The sequence below is a fragment of the Dama dama genome, chromosome 17 (genome assembly GCF_033118175.1).
Source record: "Dama dama isolate Ldn47 chromosome 17, ASM3311817v1, whole genome shotgun sequence".
In the NCBI taxonomy this organism is placed as follows: Eukaryota; Metazoa; Chordata; class Mammalia; order Artiodactyla; family Cervidae; genus Dama; species Dama dama.
The window spans coordinates 28,497,147-28,521,777 of NC_083697.1; the positions used below are offsets into that span (position 1 = coordinate 28,497,147).

A 24,631-nucleotide genomic window follows, 5' to 3' on the forward strand; every position below is an offset into this window, starting at 1 on the left:
AGGGATCATTCTGTTGTTTTTGATATTTCATCTAAGTACTGCATTTTCCCTCTAAATACTTCTTCAGCTATTAAATATCTATTGGTATGTAATCTTTTCATCTTCACCCAATTTTAAATATGTTCTAATTTTTATTTTAATTACTTCTCTGTTACATGAATTATATGGAACAGTATTTTTAATTTCTAAAATTTTACATTCTCTTTTGGGTAATCTTTTATTATTGATTTATAATAGTAGTACTTTGTGGTCTCCATATCAGTTTAATATTTTGATACCTTTAGGCCTAATATTTGTTTAATTTTTGTAAATATTTCAAGTATGCTTGAAAACAATGGGTATTCTTTAACTGCTAATTTGAGTTCTATAAAATCTATATAAGCTTACTAATTTTTTGTCCATTTAGTCAGTTACTGAAAGTAGACCACCTGACCTGCCTCTTGAGAAACCTATATGCAGGTCAGGAAGCAACAGTTAGAACTGGACATGGAACAATAGACTAGTTCCAAATAGGAAAAGGAGTACGTCAAGGCTGTATATTGTCACCCTGCTTATTTAATTTATATGCCGAATACATCATGAGAAACGCTGGGCTGGAAGAACCACAAGCTGGAATCAAGATTGCTGGGAGAAATATCAATAACCTCAGATATGCAGATGACACCACCCTTATGGCAGAAAGTGAAGAAGAACTAAAAAGCCTCTTGATGAAAGTGAAAGAGGAGAGTGAAAAAGTTGGCTTAAAGCTCAACATTCAGAAAACTAAGATCATGGTATCTGGTCCCATCACCTCATGGGAAATAGATGGGGAGACAGTGGAAACAGTGGCTGACTTTATCTTTTTGGTCTCCAAAATCACTGCAGATGGTGATTGCAGCCATGATATTAAAAGATGCTTACTCCTTGGAAGGAAAGTCATGACCAACCTAGCATATTAAAAAGCAGAGACATTACTTTGCCAACAAAGGTCCGTCTAGTCAAGGCTATTGTTTTTCCAGTGGTCATGTATGGATGTGAGGGTTGGACTGTGAAGAAAGCTGAACGCCGAAAAATTGATGCTTTTGAATTGTGGTGTTAGAGAAGACTCTTGAGAGTCTGTTGGACTGCAAGGAGATCCAACCAGTCCATCCTAAAGGAGATCAGTCCTGGGTGTTCATTGGAAGGACTGATTCTGAAGTTGAAACTCCAGTACTTTGGCCACCTCATGCGAAGAGTTGACTTATTGGAAAAGTCCTTGATGCTGGGAAGGATTGGGGGCAGGAGGAGAAGGGGACGACAGAGGATGAGATGGCTGGATGGCATCACCAACTCGATGGACATGAGTTTGAGTAAGCTCCGGGAGTTGGTGGTGGACAGGGAGGCCTGGCGTGCTGCGATTCATGGGGTCGCAAAGAATTGGACATGACTGAGTGACTGAACTGAACTGAAATGAATGTGTTATACAATCTCCCACTGTATTTGTAAGCTTGTCAATTATTCTTTGTAATTTTATTCATTTTGGATTTATTTATTTTGAGGATTTATCAGGTGTCTACAACTTCTGAACTGATGTATCTTCCTGGTGAATTTTTAGTTTTATGTTATGTAGTATAAGGGAGTGAGTTTGAGCACTTTGAGGCTGAGCAAAGCAAACATTATGGCCGTGAGGTGGCAGTAGCTGCACGCAAGCTCTGTTTTACTTCTCAACAGGTCTGCAAGTTGGGCACGGCTCTAGCACCACCCAGAGCTTTAAGGCATCAGGCCCCCATCAAGATGGGAAGGAGGGCGAGCCTACTGGGGGAAAGAGGCATCAGAGACAGAGGTTTTTTGTCTAGGGGGCTTATGTGTTATGTTACTCAGCAGCATGTCAGGAGTCTCTGAGTTAGAGTTCCAAAGCACAGCAGCAGCTTAGGTCTTTATTGCCCAAAGGTTTATTTCATCTGCAGCAAGCAGATTTTGGACAGTTTCACAGGTTATAAAAAGCAGGCAAGCTCTAAATGGCTAAAAATTCTGTTTGTCTGGATTATGTTTAAAACAAGTAGATGGGTGAACTTTTGGTTTGGTGCCAGTGGCTTTTGAGCTAGTGGGTCACAACCTGCTCTGAAGAAATAAACCACCCATGGGCCAATATACAGAGGCCACCTTTGCTTCATAAACATAACATACGAATAGCTTTCTTTATCCCTTTTTTTGCTTATCATTGTTTATTGTATTTTACTTTTTTATTAGTATTATATTATTTTGCAAAGTTTGTTTATAATGGTCTGCTATCTTACTATTTATTTATTATTCAAACTGCTCTAATAAGAATTTTACTTTATTCTTTCCTTCCACTTACCCAAAACTTCTCTGGGTAAGGTCATAAAATGACCTTCATGATACCAAATCCAGTTAATGTTTTAAGCTTTCTTATTGTATATGCACATGTTTAATTGATATAATTTTAAAATGGGATCTCATACATGGAATTTTTTTTTTCTGTTTTCTTATTCTTTCCTCTCTCCTCTTCCCGTTCCCACCCAAATTCCCATCTTTACCTACCCTCTCTAGATAAATGATATCATCTACTTTCAGTTCAGTCGCTCAGTCCTGTCTGACTCTCTGCGACCCCATGGACTGCAGCACCTGTCCATCACCGACTCCCAGAACTTACTCAAACTCATGTCCTTTGAGTCGGTGGTGCCATCCAACCATCTTATCCTCCGTTGTCCCCTTCTCCTCCTGCCTTCAATCTTTCCCAGCATCAGGGTCGTTTTTAATGAGTCAATTCTTTGCATCACGTGGCCAGAGTATTGGAGCTTCAGCTTCAGCATCAGTCCTTCCAATGAATATTCAGGACTGATTTCCTTTAGGATTGACTGGTTGGATCTCCTTGCAGTCCAAGGGACTCTCAAGTGTCTTCTCCAACACCACAGTTCAAAAGCATCTGTTCTTTGGCGTTTAAGTTTCTTTATGGTCCAACTCTCACATCTATACATGACTACTGGAAAACCATAGCTTTGACTAGACGGACCTTTGTCAGTAAAGTAATCTCTCTGTTTTGATACATCATTTTCATTTTTCTTCATGCTTATAAATCGTATGCAAACATATATACATACACACACAACCCAAAAGAAGAGTATATAATATATATATTAATATACATCCCATCACTGCTGCTGCTGCTAAGTCACTACTGCATAGAAATACTGCATCAACTAACATAGCTCTAATATGTATTTTCCCTTAAGATCAATGTTGCAATAAAATATATATATGGACAAATATATTGATTTTATTTCTGTAGGACTGCTGTGACAAAGAATATATTTCTTCCCAAAAGACTTGCAATCTGTATTTCTTACTGCTAATATATGAGAATACTTGGTCCCTCCTGGAAAATTCCCACCAGTGATGGGTATTGCTCTTCTTTACACGTGACTACCTATCTACTGGGGTATAAAATGACTGTCTTTTAGTGCTTTATTTGTATTTTTCTGATCACTAGTGAGTTTAAACATAATTTTATATATCTTGGTCATCTGGATTTATTTTTCTATGGTTATATCTTTATATTTGCCCATGGTTTTGTTTGCCTATTTTTTTGCCCATTTTTAAGTGCTCTATAATACATGTTATCATTACATATTACATAATCCAGAGCAATATAGATATTAACTCTTTGTAACCTACATTGCAGTTTCCTCCATGTTTATTATGTATAATTGATATTTGACTTTACCTCTTCTGTCACAAAAAATTAATTTTTGCCACATAGGTTTCCCTATCTTTAGTCTCTTCTTTTCTTCTTCCCCACCCCCAACTCTCTTTCTAAAATAATAAAAAATATATATTTTTTTTGCCATGCCCTCTGGCTTGTGAGATCTTAGTTCCCCAACCAGGGGTCGAACTAGGGGCTCTGGCAGTGAGAGCACTGAGTTCTCACCCCTGGACAGCCGGGGAATTCCCAATAATTATTTTTAAAATAATTTTATATCACATCAAAGCTTTTAATGAAAATTAGGAGTCCAATCTTGTTTTATGTTTGAATTAAAGCACCATATTCATCATATGTTAAATTTTCACCTCAATTCTTTTCTACCAATCTAGTTTATTCTTATTTAATGCAGTTATTTTTCTTACCATATTGACTTGATTCCAGTGACTATAGTATATGCTGATATCTGGTGAGTAAAGTTTCTCTCATATTGTTTTTATAGAATTTTCTGACTATTCCAAATTAATCTTAAGGTAGTTTAATCCAATTTAAAAATACTCATAATTCTAATGTGTTCTATTGAATTAACTTTAAGAGATTTGTATTTTTACAGTAGTGTTTTTTAATATGTTTAAATTTTGTTCAGTATCTTATAGTAACATTTTTATAGCTTATTTTTTCTTATAAGTATTGTACCTTTCTGAGCAAATTTATTCTACCTTTTTGGGCTTTTTTGCTATCGTGAATGAAATATTTCTCCCATTAGCACTTCAGAGTGCTTATTGCAATTAAATTTTGTATATTCATCTGGTTTCTGAGTACTTACTAAAAATCCCTCTTTAATTCTGTCTTTGCCAAGCTCTGTCGTTTCCTAGGCATATAAAATCATGTCAACAGTCACTGGATCCTCCAAAATAATCTTTAATAATAATTGACAGTAACCATTCCTGACTAATCAGTAATTAGTTCCTGATTTTAATTGAAACCGCTTATAGTTTTAAATACTTGCAGTTTTCATAAATACTCTTCATTGTTTTAAGTAGTTTCCTTCAATTTCTGTTTTACTCAAGAATCTTCATTAGGAATGGCTACTAAATCTTAGTAGCATGCTTATCACCATCTATCGATATGATCATGGAGCTGAAGCTTCAGTACTGGGGCCACCTGATGCGAAGAGCCAACTCATTGGAAAAGACACTGATGCTAAGAAAGATTGAAGGCAGGAGGAGAAGGGGATGATAGAGGACGAGATGGTTATATGGCATCACCAACTCAATGGACATGAGTTTGAGCAAGTTCCAGGAGTTGGTGAAGGACAGGGAAACCTGGCGTGCTGCAGTCCACGGGGTCGCAGAGAGTCAGACAGGGCTGAGTGACTGAACAACAACAAATATGATCATGTTTTCGCTTCTTTAATCATCTGGGTAACTTTCTGTTAATTGTTCAGTTCCTAAGTCGTGTCTGACTCTCTGCAACCCCATGGACTGTGCATACCAGGCTTCTCTGACCTTCACTATCTCCTGGAGTTTGCTCAAATTCACATCCATTGAGTCAGGGATGCTATCTAACCATCTCATCCCCTGCCACCCCTTTCTCCTTTTGCCTTCAGTCTTTCCCAGCATCAGGGTCTTTTCCGGGGATTCCGCTTTTTACATCAGGTGGCCAAAGTACTGGAGCTTCAGCTTCAGCATCAGTCCTTTCAATGAATATTCAAGGTTGATGGACTGGTTGGATCTCCTTGCAGTCCAGGGAACTCTCAAGAGTCTTCTCCAGCACCACAGTTCAAAAGCATCAATTCTTTGGTGCTCAGCTTTATGGTCCAACCCTAACATCCATTCATGACTTCTGGGAAACCAGCTTTGTTGGCAAAGTGATGTCCTTGCTTTTTAACATGCTGTCAAGGTTTGTCATAGCTTTCCTTCCAAGGAGCAAGTGTCTTTTAATTATGGCTGCAGTCACCATCCACAGGGATTTTTGGGCTCAGGAAAATAAAATCTGTCACTGCTTCCTCTGTTTTCCCCATCTATTTGCCATGAAATGATGGAACTGGATGCCCTGATCTTACGTTTTTGAATGTTGAATTTTAAGCCAGCTTTTTCACTCTCTTCTTTTACCCTCATCAAGAGGCTCTTTAGTTCCTCTTCATTTTCTGCCATTAGAGTGATATCATCTGCATGTCTGAGTTTGTTGATATTTCCCTGGCAATCTTCATTCCAGCTTATGTGTTCATCCAGCCCAGCATTTCTCATGATGGTACTCTACATATAAATTAAATAAACAGGATGACAGTATACAGCGTTGATGTACTTACTCCTTTCCCGATTTTGAACCAGCCCATTGTTCCATGCATGATTCTAACTGTTGCTTCTTGACTCGCATACAGGTTTCTCAGGAGACAGGTAAGGTGGCCTGGTATTTCCATCTCTTTAAGAATTTTCCATAGTTTGTTGTGATCCACACAGTCAAAGGCTTTAGAATAGTCAATGATGCAAAACTGTGTGTTTTTCTGAAATTCCCTTGCTTTCTCTATGATCCAATGTATATTGGCAATTCAATCTCTGTTTCCTCTGCCTTTTCAAAACCCAGCTTGTACACCTAGAAGTTCTCGCTTCACATACTGCTAAAGCCTAGCTTGAAGGATTTTGAGCATAACCTTACTAGCATGCAAAATAAGCAAAATTGTCTGCTAGTTTTAACATTCTTTGGCACTGTCCTTTGGGATTGGAATGAAAACTGATCTGTTCCAGTCCTGTGACCACTGCTGAGTTTTCCAAATTTGCTGACATATTGAGTGCAGCACTTGCACAGCATCATGTTTTAGGATTTGAAATAGCTCAGCTGGAATTCTATCACCTCCACTATCTTTGTTTGTAGTAATGCTTCCTAAGGCCCATTTGACTTCACACTCAAGGATGTCTGGCTCTAGGTGAGTGACCACACTGTCCTGGTAATCCCAGTCATTAGGACAAATAGATTCAGAGGATTTGATCTGGTAGACAGAGTACCTGAAAAACTATGGACAGAGGTTCATAACATTGTACAGGAGGCAGTGACCAAAACCATCCCAAAGAAAAAGAAATGCAAGAAGGCAAAGTAGTTGTCTGAGGATGCTTTACAAATAGCTGAGGAAAGAAGATAAGCAAAAAAGCAAAGGAGAAAGGGAAAGATTTACCCAACTGAATGCAGAGTTCCAGAGAATAGCAAGGAGAAATAAAAAGGCCATCTTTAATGAACAATGCAAAGAAATAGAGGAAAGCAATAGAATGGGAAAGATTAGAGATCTCTTTAAGAAAATCGGAGGTATCAAGGGAACATTTCATTCACGGATGGGCACAATAAAGGACAGAAACATTAAGAACCTAATAAAAGCAGAAGAGATTAAAAAGAAGTGGCAAGATTGTATTAATAGATGTGCTGAAATCAAAACACTCTTGAATTCCTGGAATACAATCCTTTTTGCCATAGTGATTTCTTTTTTAAAAAACAGTGCTGCACTCACTTTTATTTGGGCTTCCCTAGTAGCTCAGCTGGTAAAGAATCCACCTGCAGTGCAGGAGACCTGGGTTTGATCCCTGGGTTGGGAAGATCCCCTGGAGAAGGACGTGGGAAACTTCTACAGTATTCTTGCCTGGAGAATCCCCATGGACAGAGGAGCCAGGTGGGCTACAGTCCCTGGGGTGGCAGAAAGTCAGACACAACTGAGTGACTAAGCGCAGCACACCTTCCTTTAGAATTTTCATCCGTATGTATAGGTGAGATTGGCCTTTTTTTTTGCCTTCTGTTTCTTTACCAAGTTTTTATATTAATGTTATACTAGCTGTATGCATTGGAGAAGGAAACGGCAGCCCACTCCAGTGTTCTTGCCTAGACAATCCTGTGGACAGAGGAGCCTGGTGGGCTGCTGTCTGTGGGGTCGCACAGAGTCGGACACGACTGAAGCGACTCAGCAGCAGCAGCTGTATGAAGTGAGTTGGAGAGTTTTTCCTTTTTGAAGAAATTTGGGATACTTTAAATCACATTAAAATCATCTCCTTTGCAACCCTAGAACTTTTAAAATTAGGATTTAAAAAATCGCTTATTTCATTCGTATCTGAAAATTGGTCTATTAACATGTAAAATTTTATCTTGCGTCGCTTTTGATCTTTTATGTTTTCATAGGAAATAATCCATTTCCTCTAGATTTTCCAGTGTGTTGCTACACAGCTGCATGCAAAATTTTAAAGTGAATGTACTTCTACGTTCATCTTATTTCACTTCATGGCAGCAGCGTCTTGATGAAGACACTGTACTTCTGTCTTAAATTTATTGAAGGGATGTTAATGATTCTTATCTTTATTGTGACTAATGCAGAGGAATTTATGATGGATACTAATGGAAAATTACAGGAAATTTGAGAATTTAGTGAATGTTGATGTTTTTATTTTCAATTACAAGGTTCATCTCTCTAATTATGCAATTTACTACTCTTTTCCCATTTCTATATTATTTTGGAAAATTACAGCTTTATAATAGACACCAGTAACTTGTAAATATTGTGGCTGATTTATTTGACAACAGTGTTTTAAGAGAAGAGAGTCACAGAATATACTTTTTGTAAGCAAGAATCAAGGATTCAAACCAAAGGAAACTTAGAAAGCGATGTCCTCTCTAACTGACAGAAGAATGCCTCTCTGAACAGATTTTCAGGGGCCTTCAAGATCATAAATGGAATTCCCTGGAGGTCCAGTGGTTATGACTCTGTACCTCCACTGTGGGGGTCATGGGTTCAATCCCTGATCAGGGAACTAAGATCCTGTATGCCACAAGGCCAAAAAACAAAACAAAACCAAATACACACACCCACATTTATATATATATACACACATATTATTAAATAGAAATATATATTGTACATATATAAATATATATATATAAACCTAGAAGAAAATTGTACAACACTATTGCTAGTAAGTAATATGAATGGTCTACTTTTTATATAAAACTGCTTGCTTCAACATAACCTCCAAACAAATTGGATTTCTGCAAAAGATAATGGATGCCTCTCTGAACATGATACCATGACTTCCAGTAAAAAGTTGCTGTAACAACTAAATGATGACTTCAGATGATGCAGCATAGCTAAAACACAGCAACAACCCTGAGAGTCTTCTGCAGTCCTATCTCTCATTCAAAGGGACTGCGTGGTCAGCAAGGCAGACGGCAGTCACGGAACTGCAGCTGAATGACTTTAAACATGACTTATCCTAAGGTGGAGGAGGTCATCTAACTTGATTTATGTGGTTTAAATCACTGTTCCTTTAGATTTTCTCATATTTTAGCAAATTAAATTATGTAGTGAATAAATCATTAAACCTGAAAAATGTTTCAACTGAATGAAAAACTGCCTATGAGAAAGCCTCCAAATATCAAGGAATGAGTCAAGGTATTTTCTGCATAAACTTTCCATCTGGATACCACTTTAAGCACTCAGCTTTTAACCATATGAAGTGGAAATTGGTATCACCAAACAAAACACAAATCCTACCTTCTTACATACCTTAAACTACTTCAGTTCAGTTCAGTCACTGAGTCATGTCCAACTCTTTGCAACCCCTGAACCCGAAGCACGCCAGGCCTCCCTGTCCATCACCAACTCCCGGAGTTTACTCAAACTCATGCCCATCGAGTCGGTGATGCCACCCAGCCATCTCATCCTCTGTCGTCCCCTTCTCCTCCTGCCCTCAATCTTTCCCAGCATCATGGTTTTTTCAAATGAGTCAGCTCTTCGCATCAGGTGGCCAAAGTATTGGGAGTTTCAGCTTCAACATCAGTCTTTCCAATGAACACCCAGGACTGATCTCCTTTAGGATAGACTGGTTGGATCTCCTTGCAGTCCAACGGACTCTCAAGAGTCTTCTCCAACACCACAGTTCATCAATTCTTCTGTGCTCAGCTTTCTTTATAGTCCAACTCTCACATCCATCCATGACCACTGAAAAACCATAGCCTTGACTAGATGGACCTTTGTTGGCAAAATAATATCTCTGCTTTTTAATATGCTGTCTAGGTTGGTCATAACTTTCCTTCCAAGGAGTAAGCGTCTTTTAATTTCATGTCTGCAATCACCATCTGCAGTGATTTTGGAGCCCAGAAAAATAAAGTCAGCCACTGTTTCCACTGTTTCCCCAGTTGCCAACATCTGCTGGATCATTGAAAAAGCAAGAGTTCCAGAAAAACATCTATTTCTGCTTTATCGACTATGCCAAAGCCTTTGACTGTGTGGATCACAATAAACTGTGGAAAATTCTGAAGGAGATGGGAATACCAGACCACCTGACCTGCCTCTTGAGAAATCTGTATGCAGGTCAGGAAGCAGGTTAGAACTGGACATGGAACAACAGACTAGTTCCAAATAGGAAAAGGAGTACGTCAAGGGTGTATATTGTCACCCTGCTTATTTAACTTATATGCAGAGTACATCATGAGAAATGCTGGTCTGGAAGAAGCACAAGCTGGACTCAAGATTGCAACAAGAAATATCAGTAATCTCAGATATGCAGATGACACCACCATCTTGATGTAAATTCATCATTAAACATCACTTGTATAATTGAACCACAGTGATGCTCTTAGGCACTGTGCTGTGGAGGACTCTACTTTAAATTTTCTCAAGTTGCTAGACTTTTACTGTTCACATTAAATTTATTTTTTGCTTCCCTCCCCTGCTGTCAGCTGTCACATTTTATTATTTACCTGCCTCTAGAAGGACCCTGTCAATACTTTGATTTGTTCAGGAGCAGAAATCAGGTAAACTTGTTAGAATTAGGGGTGAAGTAATAACAAGCAGGGACTTCCCAGGTGGCACTAGTGGTAAGGAACCTGCCTGCCAGCTGGGGAAATGTGAGTTTGATCCCTGGATCCAGAAGATCCCCTGGAGGAGGGCATGGCAACCCACTCCAGTATTCTTGCCAGGAGGATCCCATGGACAGAGGAGCCTGGTGGGCTACAGTCCATGGAGCTGCAAAGAGTCAGACACGACTGAGTGACTTAGGACAGCACAAGAACAAGCAGACACTGAAGATACAGATCTGCAAGCACTTCTAAACAAAGTCTGTAAGCCTTTAGTAAGAGCTCTCCTGGTCTTCTCAGGATTGGTGATGCTCCACAACTGAATTCTAAGCAATTAAAGGCAGTTAGATGTTTCTAGTAAGTAGTAAATAAAATGTCTATCATAATTTAAGAACCCTGTTTTAAAAAAATAAAACTCTCTTTGCAAGGTAATAGCACGTTTCTAATGCAAGACTGTAGGATCACAGTAAGGAAGACAGAACTATATAGATCAGCAGCTGGTTTAATTAGCTTGCCATAAAGTTATTAACAAATTAGGTTACAAAATACAAAAGCAATTTAATGAATCATCATATGAAACATTGAACTCAAAACTGAATTGTAATGTGCTTTTCATAATGTAACTTGCTTAATTACTCATAAGAATGAATCATTAATACCTCAAGTCCTGCTCAACAGTTTTGGATACTTATTTATGTAATGGTGGTGGCTCATGTCTGAGTAAGGCAATGACTGACTAGCTCCCTGGGTGAGGAGCAGCAGTCCTCAAAATGATTATAATGTGACAGTAACAATATGGCTGTTTCTAGAATGTTCTGGGAAACCAAGATACGTATTTCAAGAGCTAAAGTATCCTCCGTTGTTATCAATTTACATGCAATTAGATTTCAATTAGATGTCAATTTTTTAAGACAGACATGATGGAATTCTGTGAACTTACAAGAGGAAGTGATAGCAACTGGTAACACTGCATATGTAAAGAAGTAATTAAAATAACAGCTTGATACCAGCCCGGGGCTTCTGAAGAAGCTGCACATGTGGGAAAATATTTGGTTGCAAATGTAGGGAGAAAAAAACAATACTCAAGAGTATTACCTTCTTTTTTTTTTCCTTCTCCGCATTTTCAGTTGTTAAAATTGGTTAAAGAAAGAAATGGCCTAGAAAAGAAATGACCGTTAACTTTCTTTAACCAATTTAAAATTTTAACCAATTTTAACAACTGAAAATGTGGGGAGGAAAAAAGTCTTATTTGAGAGTGTAACCTTCTTATTTTTGGAGTATTAGAATTACCTTTTATGAGATGAAAAAAGTTTTCAATTTTTTTAAATGTTCCTACCTAACAATTTTAACATTGGTAGTTTCATTTTAGTCTCCACATTTGGAGAAAATTTTACGTTCTCTTATAAGATCTAAGAATGGCAACTACTGGAACATGTACAAAACCATGTTGCTCTGATCTGGAGAGAACATTTTTCAAGAAAAGCATTATGGACCAGGCTATGCAAAGTCTTGGTGAGGAGCGTTTTCCGCAAGTCTTGTGATCAACTGTGGAAAAATAACTGGTTACTCTGACAGCTGAAACCTCAGAAGGTGTTGAAGAAAAAGTTCTTAGGGAAAAAAATACCAAAAGTAAGAACAATGTTGTTCTTCCTACTCACAGCAAAAGAGCGAGCAACAATTTTGTACATACACCTTGGAAAACTTCTCAAAACCATACCTACATTTCTAACCCTAACTTAAAAATTCCTGCTGTTATTCACGAGAAACTCAAGATCACCTAAATCAATAGAAGCTTTGATAATTACATGCAATAAACTATTCACAAAAAATCCAGGTACTATGCTTAGTGCAGTGTCTGTTACCCAAGTGCACAGTAACTACTAGCTTTGATGATTATTAGAATTAAGTATGTCTGCCTCCTGAACCATCTTCATATATAAAGAAAGCACAGTGAACTGACTGATAGCTATTAATATAAGAACTGTAATATAAAATTAAATTAACTCAGGCTAAAAAAACTACGAAAGTTTTAAAGATCCTCCAATAAGTTTATTTTGCAAACCTTTTGTATTTTGTTTACTGGTTTACACTGTAATAAAGAGAAAAATGTTTATACAGATACAATTTTGAACACTGAACTATTATCACATTAATATAAATTCAGATTTTTTTAAACTATTTATTTCATATTGGAGTTCAGCCAATTAACAAACAATGTTGTGATAGTTTCAGGTGAACAGCAAAGGGACCCGGTTGTACCAGATTTACTTTATTTTTAATTATTTTTAATTGACCTACAAATTGCAGCAGCTCATGAGTTTAGCTCTAAGTATTCTTGCCATCCTACCCCACTTTGTCACGGAGTCAGACGGCTCTGAGATACACAAACACAACACATGTAAACAGACACAAACAAACCTTTTATAAACAAGTCTTTTATAATGTAAATAATTGTTCCTTGTTGAAACTTTTTATACCCAGTTCCTGTTTTTTCTGAAATTCGGATATTCACATTTATAGAGAACAATATTTAAAATGCAAAGAGTATTTCTCTTTGAAAACTCAAGCAATTCTGACAGCAATATTTTTCTCACTGACCTAAAAAGAATGAAATATGGAAAGGGGAAAAAGAAATCACTGCAAATGATCAAAACATAAGGGTACTAAAAATATATATATTTAATAGGGGAGGGAGATATTTTTAAAGTATAGATTCTGTTGAAAATATTGATGTTCAGTGATGTTTGAACAGTGATGTTTGCACTCATTGCCAAAACTTTCTCAATTAATTAAAATTAAAAATGTTGATTTTTTTTGTAGGAAGATACATTAATTCTTTGAAGTCAGAATGAAAGAACTGTCATTTAATTTCTATATAAAGACTGCTTGAATATACAAAGTATCAAATATAAACAGTAGTGTAAAAAGAAAATAAATTGGCAGAAATAATTATTCAACCAGGAGCAATAATTAAGACCACCATTTGAAAGATCTTCTATAAACAAAGAATGCAAAAATATTGTTATAACTTTTTACAGCAAAGAACTGAATTCCATCCTAATTCATTACTATTATACTTCTTTCTTCTTCAGTATTAGTGGACCCACATTATCTCCTGTCAATTCATTGTGTTTATTATGTGAACCATCACAGGCAGGAAACTAGAAAGGAAAAAATTGCAAATGTTATTTTTTAAATGAGTCAGTAAGTAGAAATACATTTGACATGCTCTTATAAAGAAAGTCCATTACTTTGGGAGAAAAAAAGCACATTAGATAGCTTTTCTGAGCAACAGATATATTCTATAGCTAACTACCTTCCAATACTATGGCAAACCTAACATTTAAATATTTCATTAGTTGGCAGATTTTAAAAGCTTTGGATGATTCCATACAAGTCAATATGATAATCTTAAAAGGGGATCAAAATAAGCTCCTATTTTGTATAGAGCTCTAATTCTGAACTCACCTTTTCAATTAATTTAAATTTTTTAAGGATGTAATTTAAATTCAAATTAAATTCTTTTGTTTTCTCACTATAAAACTCATGCACACTATAATACTTTAAAAAACATTTTAAAATATATTTTAAAAAACTTACTCATAAGTAATAATTAACAATTTGGTATCTTTTTTCTCTATTTACTATGTGCAATCTTGTATTATATCATACTTTAATCATTCCTCTATTATCAGATATCTAGATTGTTTCTAAGGTTATTATAAATGATGCTATGATGAACATTATTGTACTTAAAGTCTCAAATAGCCTATGACCAAAGTAGCAGAAGAAAACAGACCTCATCAACTACTTACAATGTATCATTCCAAACTCCTCCTCCTCGTCTATTTATTTGTTCTTAATTGAAATATAATTGATTTACAAATTGTCTTAAATACTGCTGTTTAGCAAAGTGATTCAGTTACACACATATATACATTCTTTTTTAAAAAAATATTCTTTTCCATTATGGTTTATCATAGGATACTGAATAGTTTTCTATGCTGTACAGTAGGACCTTGTTTATCCATTCTATATATAAAATCTTACATCTGCTAACCCCAACCTCCCACTCCACCCTTCCCCAACCCCCACCCCGCTTGCAATCACCAGTCTGTTCTCTGCCTTGATTCTGTTTCATAAGTAGGTTCATCTGTGTCTTATTTTAGATTCCATATATGATATTATATGGTATTTTTCTGTCTGACTTAACTTATATCATATGATAATCTAGTTGCATCTGCCAAATTCCTTTTTAATTTCCATAGTCAAAATCATCCATAATTACAGCTGCCATTCACTAGCTCATGCTACATAGGAGGCACAGTACTATATGTACATCATCTCACTAAATCCTCAAAAATTTCTGTGATATTTATCAGATTAAAAAAAACTGACAGAGATTAAGGATTAAGTAATTTGCTCAATTAAGTTTCCGTGCTGCTCTAACTTTTCTAATGTAGGAAGTATATTGATCAGAAGAGGCAAACTTTAATTTAGAACAGGCTTTCAGTGCTGAATACTATGGAAAAGTCTCTCATCTCACAGAACCTCAAAACTGGGGATTTAAGAAGCAAAACCATGTTAACTGCACAAAATTTTAGTGTATGTGTAAATGGACATCTTACCGTCTTAGAACGCCAACACCTACAATAAGCTGCTTTAGTGAGGCACAGATCTTCGATGTTTATTTCATTCACCACTTTGGGATTTTCCTTTTGTATTTTAAGATTAATCAAGCTATCCTTCTGTTGCTTTTTCTTCGGGAGGAATGGACGAAGAGCAAGGTAGCCAAGTAGTGCAAGTACACCAAGGAAAGGCAATAACCGAAGCCATTCTGAAACTAAAAATACAGATTTGTTAAGAGTCTGAAAAAGGACTCAAATAGGGATGGACTGGGAGTTTGGGGCTGACATGTACAGACTGCTATGTTTAAAACAGATGACCAACAAGGACCTACTGTAAATACATTTTTAAGAAAATTTTTAAAAAGAACTTAAATAGCATGTCTCACCCTTCAGCTTATTCTTTACTTCTCACTTTAATTTCTTAACTTATCTGTAAAACTGTGAATAAATATCAAGGAACCGATACCTAGGACCACTTTATTTTATTTGTGGGCTACCTTGAGACTTTTGAAACTGGAAAACAAAGTTTTCAGAAATAAATCCTCTATCCAATACCCTATCTCATTATCCTAAGTATATCTGTGTTTAGTTTTATTTCAGGAATTACGATCACCATGTTATAAATAAAACTCAATTTTATATGTTTAGAAAACATTTCCACTATATCTAAAATCATACAACAGAATTTCCTGTAAACTATTTACCACTGATGTGTAATTTCAGACAGAATATGTCTTCAATGCTTTAATTTATATTTCTGGTAAGGCGTAGTGTGATTCCTATAGAAAAACCTAAATGTTGTGTAAAAGCTATTTTAAAGAGCTAGGTGAAATTTTCACATACTAAATAATCTCATTATTAGATACATCTTACTTCATAAGTATTCATTAAAGCCTTTTGTAGTACTCAGCACTGTTTTGGGGGATACGGAATATAAGTGACATAAATGAAATGTTCCCTATGTCTGCAGAGAGAAACACACCAAGGAGCCAAAATAAATATTTATATTTCAGCATGCATTTATCAAATGTTGGCTAGTATGCTGCCTCTGCTGGGTTCCATAGGGAATCCCTTCTGACCTTAAGAGTTATCACTTGTCATCATTCACTGAGTGCTAACCTGACACATTACTAATAAGCACTACAACTTAATGGAGAAAAAGAAAAATTGAAGGTCATATGCTAAGGTGTGCTAATAAATGTTAATAATAAATGAACAGATTATGCTAAGAGTGCGACTGTAATAACTCAGTTATTAAACATTGTGTTAAACAACTCAGTTTAGTAGGCACATTATTTCCATTTTTCATGTGGGTAAACTGGAGCTTAAGCAGGTCTAGCCCAGGACACTAAGTAAAAAGCCTGTTCTCAGTCACTATGAATGAGATTCAACAGAGCCAAAATTTTATCTCTTCTTCTCTCAGTAAAACTACTTTCCAAAGATAACTGTTCTTACTATTCAACGATTAAAAGGCTGGCTTAATACTAACTCTTCCAAAACGAAGCTATTTTTGAAAAAAGACCATCCAAAGGTTTGTTATGAGCTCTAGATGACACAACCTATTTACATATGTGCATCACCTATAAGAGTGCGTGGCACAGAGAGGGTAGTGAATGGTAGTTTTTATTAAGATTATGAAGACTGGACACAGCTCCTCTGAAAAACATTTTGCCGACTCAACCTGACAATACTACATGGCAGAAATCTTTGGGGATATGATCTTTCAGTCACCAGAATGAAATTCTGTAAGGGTAAGATCTTGCCAGCCAGGCTGATCTGTGCTGGTCTCTTAACAAAAGTGGAGACACTCCACAGAAACGCTCTGAATGAATTAACATTCTGAAAATGACAAAGAACTGTTTCTTGGGGTGAAGGGTCTATCTATAGATCTTTGCTGTCCAAGATAGTAACCACTAGCCACACTGTTTTGTTTGGACCCAGGATTTTGTTATAATCAGATATGGTAAGATGACAGACATGTAGACAACTGCCTTGAAAGAAAAGTTTACTTACAATTCACAAGAGGGAACACAACAGGCCACCCATGACCACATAGGTAAGTGTGAGGCTTGGTCAGGAGCAAGGTGAGAGGAAAGGGCCCAAGCCTTTATTGTGGTTTACAGAAAAGGCAAGGTAAGGCACAGTAAACAGTTTAGTATTGGCTAGCCTGAATAATTTCAGTGGGCTTTGGGCTATAGAGCTGGTCCCTAATTGTCTCATATCTGGCCTTGGGTGATTTAGGGCAGGGTAAATACTGCTTGGTAAGTGAGGGTTAGATAAAGGTGTTTGGAGTGTAGGCTTTGGATTGGTTGGTTTGCATGTGAAAAATTTGCTCACAAGCAAGTAGTTTACTATCTCTTGGCATCAGCTAGTCCAGGGAGGAGCAAACCTTCCTGGCCAGCAAGGTCCCCAAGATGTCCAATTATCATAAAATATAGAACACAAAAAGCATGATTGATACGTGTGGCTATTTAAACAAAGTTAAGCAGAATTCAAAACTTAGTTTCTAAGACACAGTAGTCGCATTTTAATAGCTCCAGAGCTATTATGTGTGGCTAGTGGCTACTATTGTTTGACCGCACAGGAAACATTTCTGTCATCACGAAAAGGCTTTTGGATGGTGCTGCTGTAAACCAAGTTTCCACAAAGCACCACGTCTATGACATGGGAAGGCTACTCTGACAGTTTCAACACCCACAAATAGCCCATCCCTCTTGTACCTAGAGCCAGCCAAAGCTACTGATTACCTAGTGGCAGGTTTCCTGTGTCCTCTGCATAAGGAATTCCTTCTGTCTGCCATGCCTTTCTACTTGTGGTCAACCTGACTCATTTATATGGACCCTTGAAAACCAGGGTCAAATACTGCCTTTCCAGAAGTCTTTCTCAATTTCACAAAGCAAATTAATCGCTCCTTCCTCTGCTTTCAAGCCTTTTTTCCTCAGTTTCTTTTATCATACTACTGTTCTCTGTTTACAAAGTTGATTCCGCCATAATCCTATAGGAAAAGGAGCTCCACTTCCTGGCACAAAGTAGAACCTCATAAATGTTTTGAGTGACTTAACAAATGAATGAATTTAAGTGACTTAATGAATGAATGAATGACATTTACAGTGTAAATGTCAGTCCCTTTCTCACTCACATAATGCTGTAATTATTTATTTACACTTATCTTCCAGGTCAGGCAATAAATGTCTTAGATTGTTATTGGCCCCAACATCCAGTATAGTATCTTGAACCAGTACATATTCAATAAATGTTTTTGAATGTAATATAACATTAAGTATTATTATGTATACTACAAAACTTAAAAGTCTCAAGAGGTTGAGTAAATCAAAGTCAAAAAGTTAAGAGAATGAACATGTAAAGATGATAACCTTAACTTAGATTCTTAAGTTTAACATTCCCTATATTAACCTACAAATCTCAGGGAATAAACAGAATGCTGTTTTAAAATTTACTTCAGAAAATGTTGCTCTTTCAACACTTAATTCCTCGGTAAAACACTGTAGTAATACAGTGATTAAAAGTACCATTATTTCCTACAACAAAATAATTTATACAACAGTCTTATGTGGGAAAATTTACTTTTAAAGATGACAAACTTCAATTTAAGTACAGGAAAGATTATAAAGGAAAATAACAGCCTATAAAGCTCAATTAAATCATTTAAATTATATTTGTTAGAGCTGATTTTTGGTAAATATAAAATACAGAATAAACAAGAAATTTTTTTTAAAAATTTAAGATTTGCTATTTCTTATGAACCTGTTTGATGTATATTGAGCTACGGCAGATATATTAGGTATTATAAAGGGAAATCTACTACCTACTAATTGTTAGGTTTAATGTGTACTTTGTACAGTACATTCTAAAATTAAGGATTATCAGAAATAGCACTTAATTTATAAAATCTGAAAATTTTAAAAAGTATAAAAAATAAAATAACTTGTAATCCCACCAGTCAAGAGCTGGTAACACTGTTGCATTTCTATTTTGCTCTGTTTTTTCTTCCTTTTCAAAAGGTTGCATATAATGATCCCATAAAAATAACACTGGTAACTTGATTGTTGATAATTTCATAAATATTTTCTAAAGTATCAATATGGGTAAAACGTCACTTCTGAACTATAGAAAGATGAAAATAAAATATTTTTAATGGATGGCTTTACTATTACCACTTAAAGACTATTTAGGACCAAACGGCCAATAAAATGAAATTAATAATCAATTAAAAAAATCTTTTCCCACTCACTACTATAAATAGAACAGTGTCCCAATATCTAGAACATTGCCTGTCCCATAGTACATGCTCAACAAATACTTGATGACACGAGGAATTCTAAATTGCAGAGTGGTTACATGGAAGAAAATATTTTAAATGACATCAAAATTGTTCTCCATAAAAGCTTTTTAATTACACTGACTTTTAAATTTAGTTGGTCTACCTCAGAAGAGAGGAAAAAACTTTTACAACTTACAGTAACTATGTAAATATTTTCCCAAATTCTCAAAAATAAGTTTTCTGAAATAAAATTCTTTAATTTTTTAAAAATAAACTTTATTATTTACATGTTAATAAAGGCAACTCTTTAGCTTGAACTTAATCATTTATTACACTTTCCTATTAAGAAAATTCATCTTCTGTTCCATTTCTTTAAAAAAAAAAAGTGAGGTAAATTTACATACAATAAAACAAACAGATCTCAGGTGTTTAGCTCTGGGCTGTGTCAAGTAAAGACTGTTGTAGCCTCCACTGAGGGCCTTCCCAAGTGGCGCTAGTGGTAAAGAACCCGGCTGCCAATGCAGGAGACACAAGCATTTGATCCCAACTAGTTGCTTCAGTCATGTCCAACTTTTTGGGACCTTGTGGACTGTAGCTTGCCAGGCTCCTCTGTCCATGGGATTCTCCAGGCAAGAATACTAGAGTGGGTTTGGGCTCTAGGGTAGCTCGGCTGGTAAAGACTCCGTCTCCAATGCAGGAGACCCCAGTTCAATTTCTGCGTTGGGAAGTTCCCGTGGAGAAGGGATAGGCTACCCACTCTACTCAAGTTTTCTTGGGCTTCCCTGATGGCTGAGACAGTAAAGAATTCACCCACAATGCGGGGGACCTGGGTTCGATCCCTGGGTTGGGAAGATCCCCTGGAGGAGGAAATGGCAACCCACTCCAGTATTCTTGCCTGAAGAATTCCACATGGATAGAGGAGCCTGGCAGGCTACAGTCCATGGGGTCACAAAGAGTCAGACACAACTGAGTGACTAAGAACAGCACACAGCCCCCTTCCAGTCTATCTCCCCACCACTGATTCCTATAGACAAAGGCTTTTTATAAAATTTTTGAGATTCATGGAGAATCCCAGGGACGGGGGTGCCTGGTGGGCTGCCGTCCATGGGGTTGCACAGAGTCGGACACGACTGAAGCGACTTAGCAGCAGCAGCAGATCAGTAAATCATTCTTTTTTATTACTAATCAGTACTCCATTCCATGAATATACCATAATTTGTTTATCCACTCTCCTGATGGTGGGTACCTGGGCTGCTTCCAATTTGGGATTATTATGAATAAGGCTGCTATGAACATGCTTGTATAAGTCTTTCTGTGGATATATGTTTTCAATTCTGTTCCACTCCTTAAATTCTTTGCTCAAAACTGGTTCTTTCTAGAGCTAATCCTCTTGAAAGTGTCAGCTTTGACATGTTTGTGTTACTCTGGGAAAAATATTACAGTCTAAGGATTGATTGCTTTAAGAGTAAAACCATTATATTTCAAAGAAACTAGCTTTTTAAGTGGGGAAGAACTACTATATTCAAAGTTTCACAACTAGCTTTTAAATCTAGAAGTAAACTTTTCTGACTTTTGAATGGGAAGCTTTTTGTTATTCTATTTTAAAAGGCTGTATGACAGGGAAAGCTTTTTTAAAGGTTAATATATTTGAATACAACATACTTTCAAAGGGGGAATTATACTAATTTACCTTAAAAGCCTCACTCTTAACAATGTAACCTAAACAAAGATAGGTTTTTGACAAAGTTGTTTTTGACAGGTAAGGGCTGTCTATACTGTACAGTAGTTAAGGATCTCCAAGGGTTCACTAAGAATGCAGAGTCATCATGAGAGAGTCAACTGCTTTAAAACACCAATGGATCTAAATAGGGAAGGAAAAACAGGCAACAATAATGTGAACTGTAACATTTTTTTTTTTGTTCTAATTATCATAGAGAATAAATGAAAATATTTTTGATCTGGTAGACATTTTAAACAATTTATTTTGAAAAGTTATCTACCAGGTTTTTATTTCAACAAAAAAAGGTCTAAGATGGATCCTAAAAGTAGTTCATTCAAGACGTCCAAATGTCATTAACGATTACAATCTAATCAAGAGAGGCAGTTCAGAGAGGAAATTTGAAGTTTTTCTTCCATAGTGCTCCAAAATAGATTCTGCAACTGTTATATTATCATTGTCCAGTGCAAAGCAGACTGTCTCATTTTTTGTAAAGTAATTATTACAAACATCATTTCCTAAACAAATGGCTATTACAATGAGAACTAAAACGCAGACACACTAATGCGACAGGTTAAATATGCACTATAAAGATATTTATCAGAGTTGTCATTATTTCTGAGAATCATTCTTCACATTAAGTATTTAAGAGCGTCAGAGAAGAAACTACTATATTTTATTTATTCAAGAGGGAAAAGGTTTAGGTTGAGCTTCCTTAATGCCTTAATAGGAATTAAATATTTGTGGACAGAATTTCTTGAGGGAAAAAGAAAAGTTTGAAAGTCTTCTAGTCATTAAGTCAAATATCATACCTTCCAGTCTCCTTAAACTACACTCTATTTACGGAAAACTTTACTATAAAACCAGCCACAATCAGAATCAACACACATAATTAAGGTTAAACTGGGTTCACCCTGGTGGCTCAGGGTAAAGAATCTACCTGCAATGCAGGAGCCGCAGGAGACCTGCGTTTGATCCCTGGGTTGGAAAGATCCCCTGGAGAAGGAAATGGCAACCCACTCTTGCCTGGAGAATGGACAGAGAAACCTGGCAGGCTACAGTCCAAAGGGTGGCAAAGAGTTGACTTAGCATGCACAGGTTGGCATGGGAGTAAGGGGATTTTTTTTTCTTTCTTGACTGCTAAAAACTCATCAGTTAATTTATGCAAATTATTAAGAAAGTAAGTTGGCAACTGGGAACAAATGTCACAAAATGATTGTATCCTTTTGACATACTGCCATTTACTGAATACATTTAAAGGTGTACTTTAAAGAAAGAAAAAAATAATTGGTATAGGGCTACTTACCCACTGAACATTATGAAAATATATATATTAAAAACATTCAAAACTTCCAGCTGCAGGGGAATGGTTAGGCCTACTGTGATGTAAAAAAATAAGGGGAGAAAAAGTAAAAATTTTACATAATTGCTGTAATCCATCAGAATAAACTAGTAAATTCAAAAGAGGACTAAGATGGTTACAAACACTAGATCTGAAAGCTTTTTCATCTTATGTCACTTTATGTTGCTCCTTATGTGTAGATTTCTTTTAGTGTTTATTACTGTTACCACTCTTTCTGTTCAATTACATGCTTTCTGTCAAACCTTTTAACACCTAAAAATGTTAAATTTTCACAATCCATTTGTCAACGAAGCAAATGTCCGTGATTATTATTTAAAGAATCTCTAGATTTAGAAGTAGATTTAGATCTAGTTTACCATATCTTACCTATCCACCACCAGACACTGCCTGTTGTTTTTATAAATCTCTGAGAGGGGATAGCTCTCAAAGCACCCTGTTAAGGTAAAGTATTCTCTAATTAAAAAAATAATAATAATAAATAATTCCTTTAACATGCAACTAAAATCCATGTTCAAATAACTATCACTAACTTGGCCCTAGTTGTCTTCTGATCTACCTGAAGTACATCATATTTTTCTTCTACCTGTCAGCCTTCCAAATACTGCATTTTAAGTCAGCTACCATAGATCTCTAAACTGCTCCAGAAACAGCCCTATTTACTTCAAAATTATCTTAATTCATGCTTACATTCCCTGGTAATCAGTCAGAACATATGAGTTCAATGTTAGCTTTATCAATAACCGGCTTCCCCACCCTCCTCCCCCGCCATCACCACCCTCCTCCCCCGCCATCATCCTAATCAGTCCCTGAGTCTGGTTTACCCATATCTCATTTGCACTGTAAAGCTCAGAACCCAACAAAATCTTCCAACTTTTGGCTGCATTCTGGAAATGTTCATCTTTTAGATATGAAATCCCGCGCTATGGGTTCTATTTTGTAAATTAGTTAAGTCGCTCAGTCGTGTCCGACTCTTTGCTACCCCGTGGACTGTAGCCCACCAGGTTCCTCTGTCCATGGGATTCTCCAGGCAAGAATACTGGTGTGGGTTGCCATTTCCTTCTCCAGGGGATCTTCCCGACCCTGGGATCGAACCAACGTCTCCCGCATTGCGGGCAGACGCTTTAACCTCTGAGCCACCAGGGAAGCCCTCTATTTTGCAAAGGAGGGGACTTAAGTGCAAATGTTACATGTCACCAGTAAATTTCACTTTCTAATTTTTTGTCTGTCATACTAGCAAAAGTATCTTTCCTCCAACTCGAGTAAACTAAATTGCTTCCAGGCCCGTAGTTACGGTGATGGCCCCAAATGACCTCGTGACAGGTTGACTCTCCCCTATGGAACTGGAATTTTCTAATTTTGTTAGTAAATAAAACCACCACATACATATCATGTGTATGTGTGTTTCTCTCTCACAGTCACACCCACACTATGTGGGGCAAACTCAGCCAAGAGCTGGGATGGCCTGATACACAGAGGCTTTGAGCCTTGGATAACGACGGCTTTTCCTGCTTTAAAATAAACAAGGAGCATTGCAGGGAGCGACGGAGATGAAAAAAATGGGCCTATTCCCAACTCAGCACCTTCTCTGCAAAAACCCGGTCTCTCAATACGGAAAGACACTGCAGACAGATACGAGGAGAAGCACAGGCGGCCGCTAAGTCCCAAGATGTGGCCTCACAGACACTCCGAGGATGCAGTGAGAGTGGGGGCGGTGGTGCCCTGCTCAGACCTGTCCGACTCTTTGCGAAACCACGGACTGTAGCTCACCAGGCTCCTCTGTCCACGGGACTCTCCAGGCTAGAAAGCCGGAGTGGGATCCCAGGTCACGCGCCACCCGCCAGGCTCCGCCCCGCCCCTCGGCCGCAGGACTTTTAGACGCCCGCCCCCACCCTCCGCCTGGGGAAGCTTGCAAGGATGGGGACTCGCTGAAGGCTGGGATTACCTGTGAGTCGGGCGAACCCGGTAATGCTCTCGGGCACTGGAAGCCGCTTCAGATACGCGGGGAGCTGCACCTTTACGATGCGGGCCACGCTCTCCAGCACCATCCTGGCCAGCAGCGTCCGCTCCTCGCCCGACTCGCGCGGCTCTCCGGCGGAGCTGCTGCGCCTGCGCCGAGAGCGGAAGCGGCCGACCG

At 37.3% G+C, this 24,631-nt stretch overlaps 1 protein-coding gene across 1 annotated transcript; it reads right to left on the bottom strand.

The window, feature by feature from the left end:
* Nucleotides 1-12,755: 12,755 nt before the first annotated feature.
* CISD2 (CDGSH iron sulfur domain 2) lies at nucleotides 12,756-24,628 on the bottom strand. Its single transcript, XM_061164306.1, has 3 exons — nucleotides 24,440-24,628; nucleotides 15,136-15,350; nucleotides 12,756-13,668 (listed from the first exon to the last, which is right to left on the bottom strand). The coding sequence occupies exons 1-3, from the start codon at nucleotides 24,540-24,542 to the stop codon at nucleotides 13,579-13,581; spliced, it is 408 nt and encodes a 135-aa protein (XP_061020289.1). The 5' UTR covers nucleotides 24,543-24,628; the 3' UTR covers nucleotides 12,756-13,578.
* Between the last annotated feature and the right edge of the window lie 3 nt (nucleotides 24,629-24,631).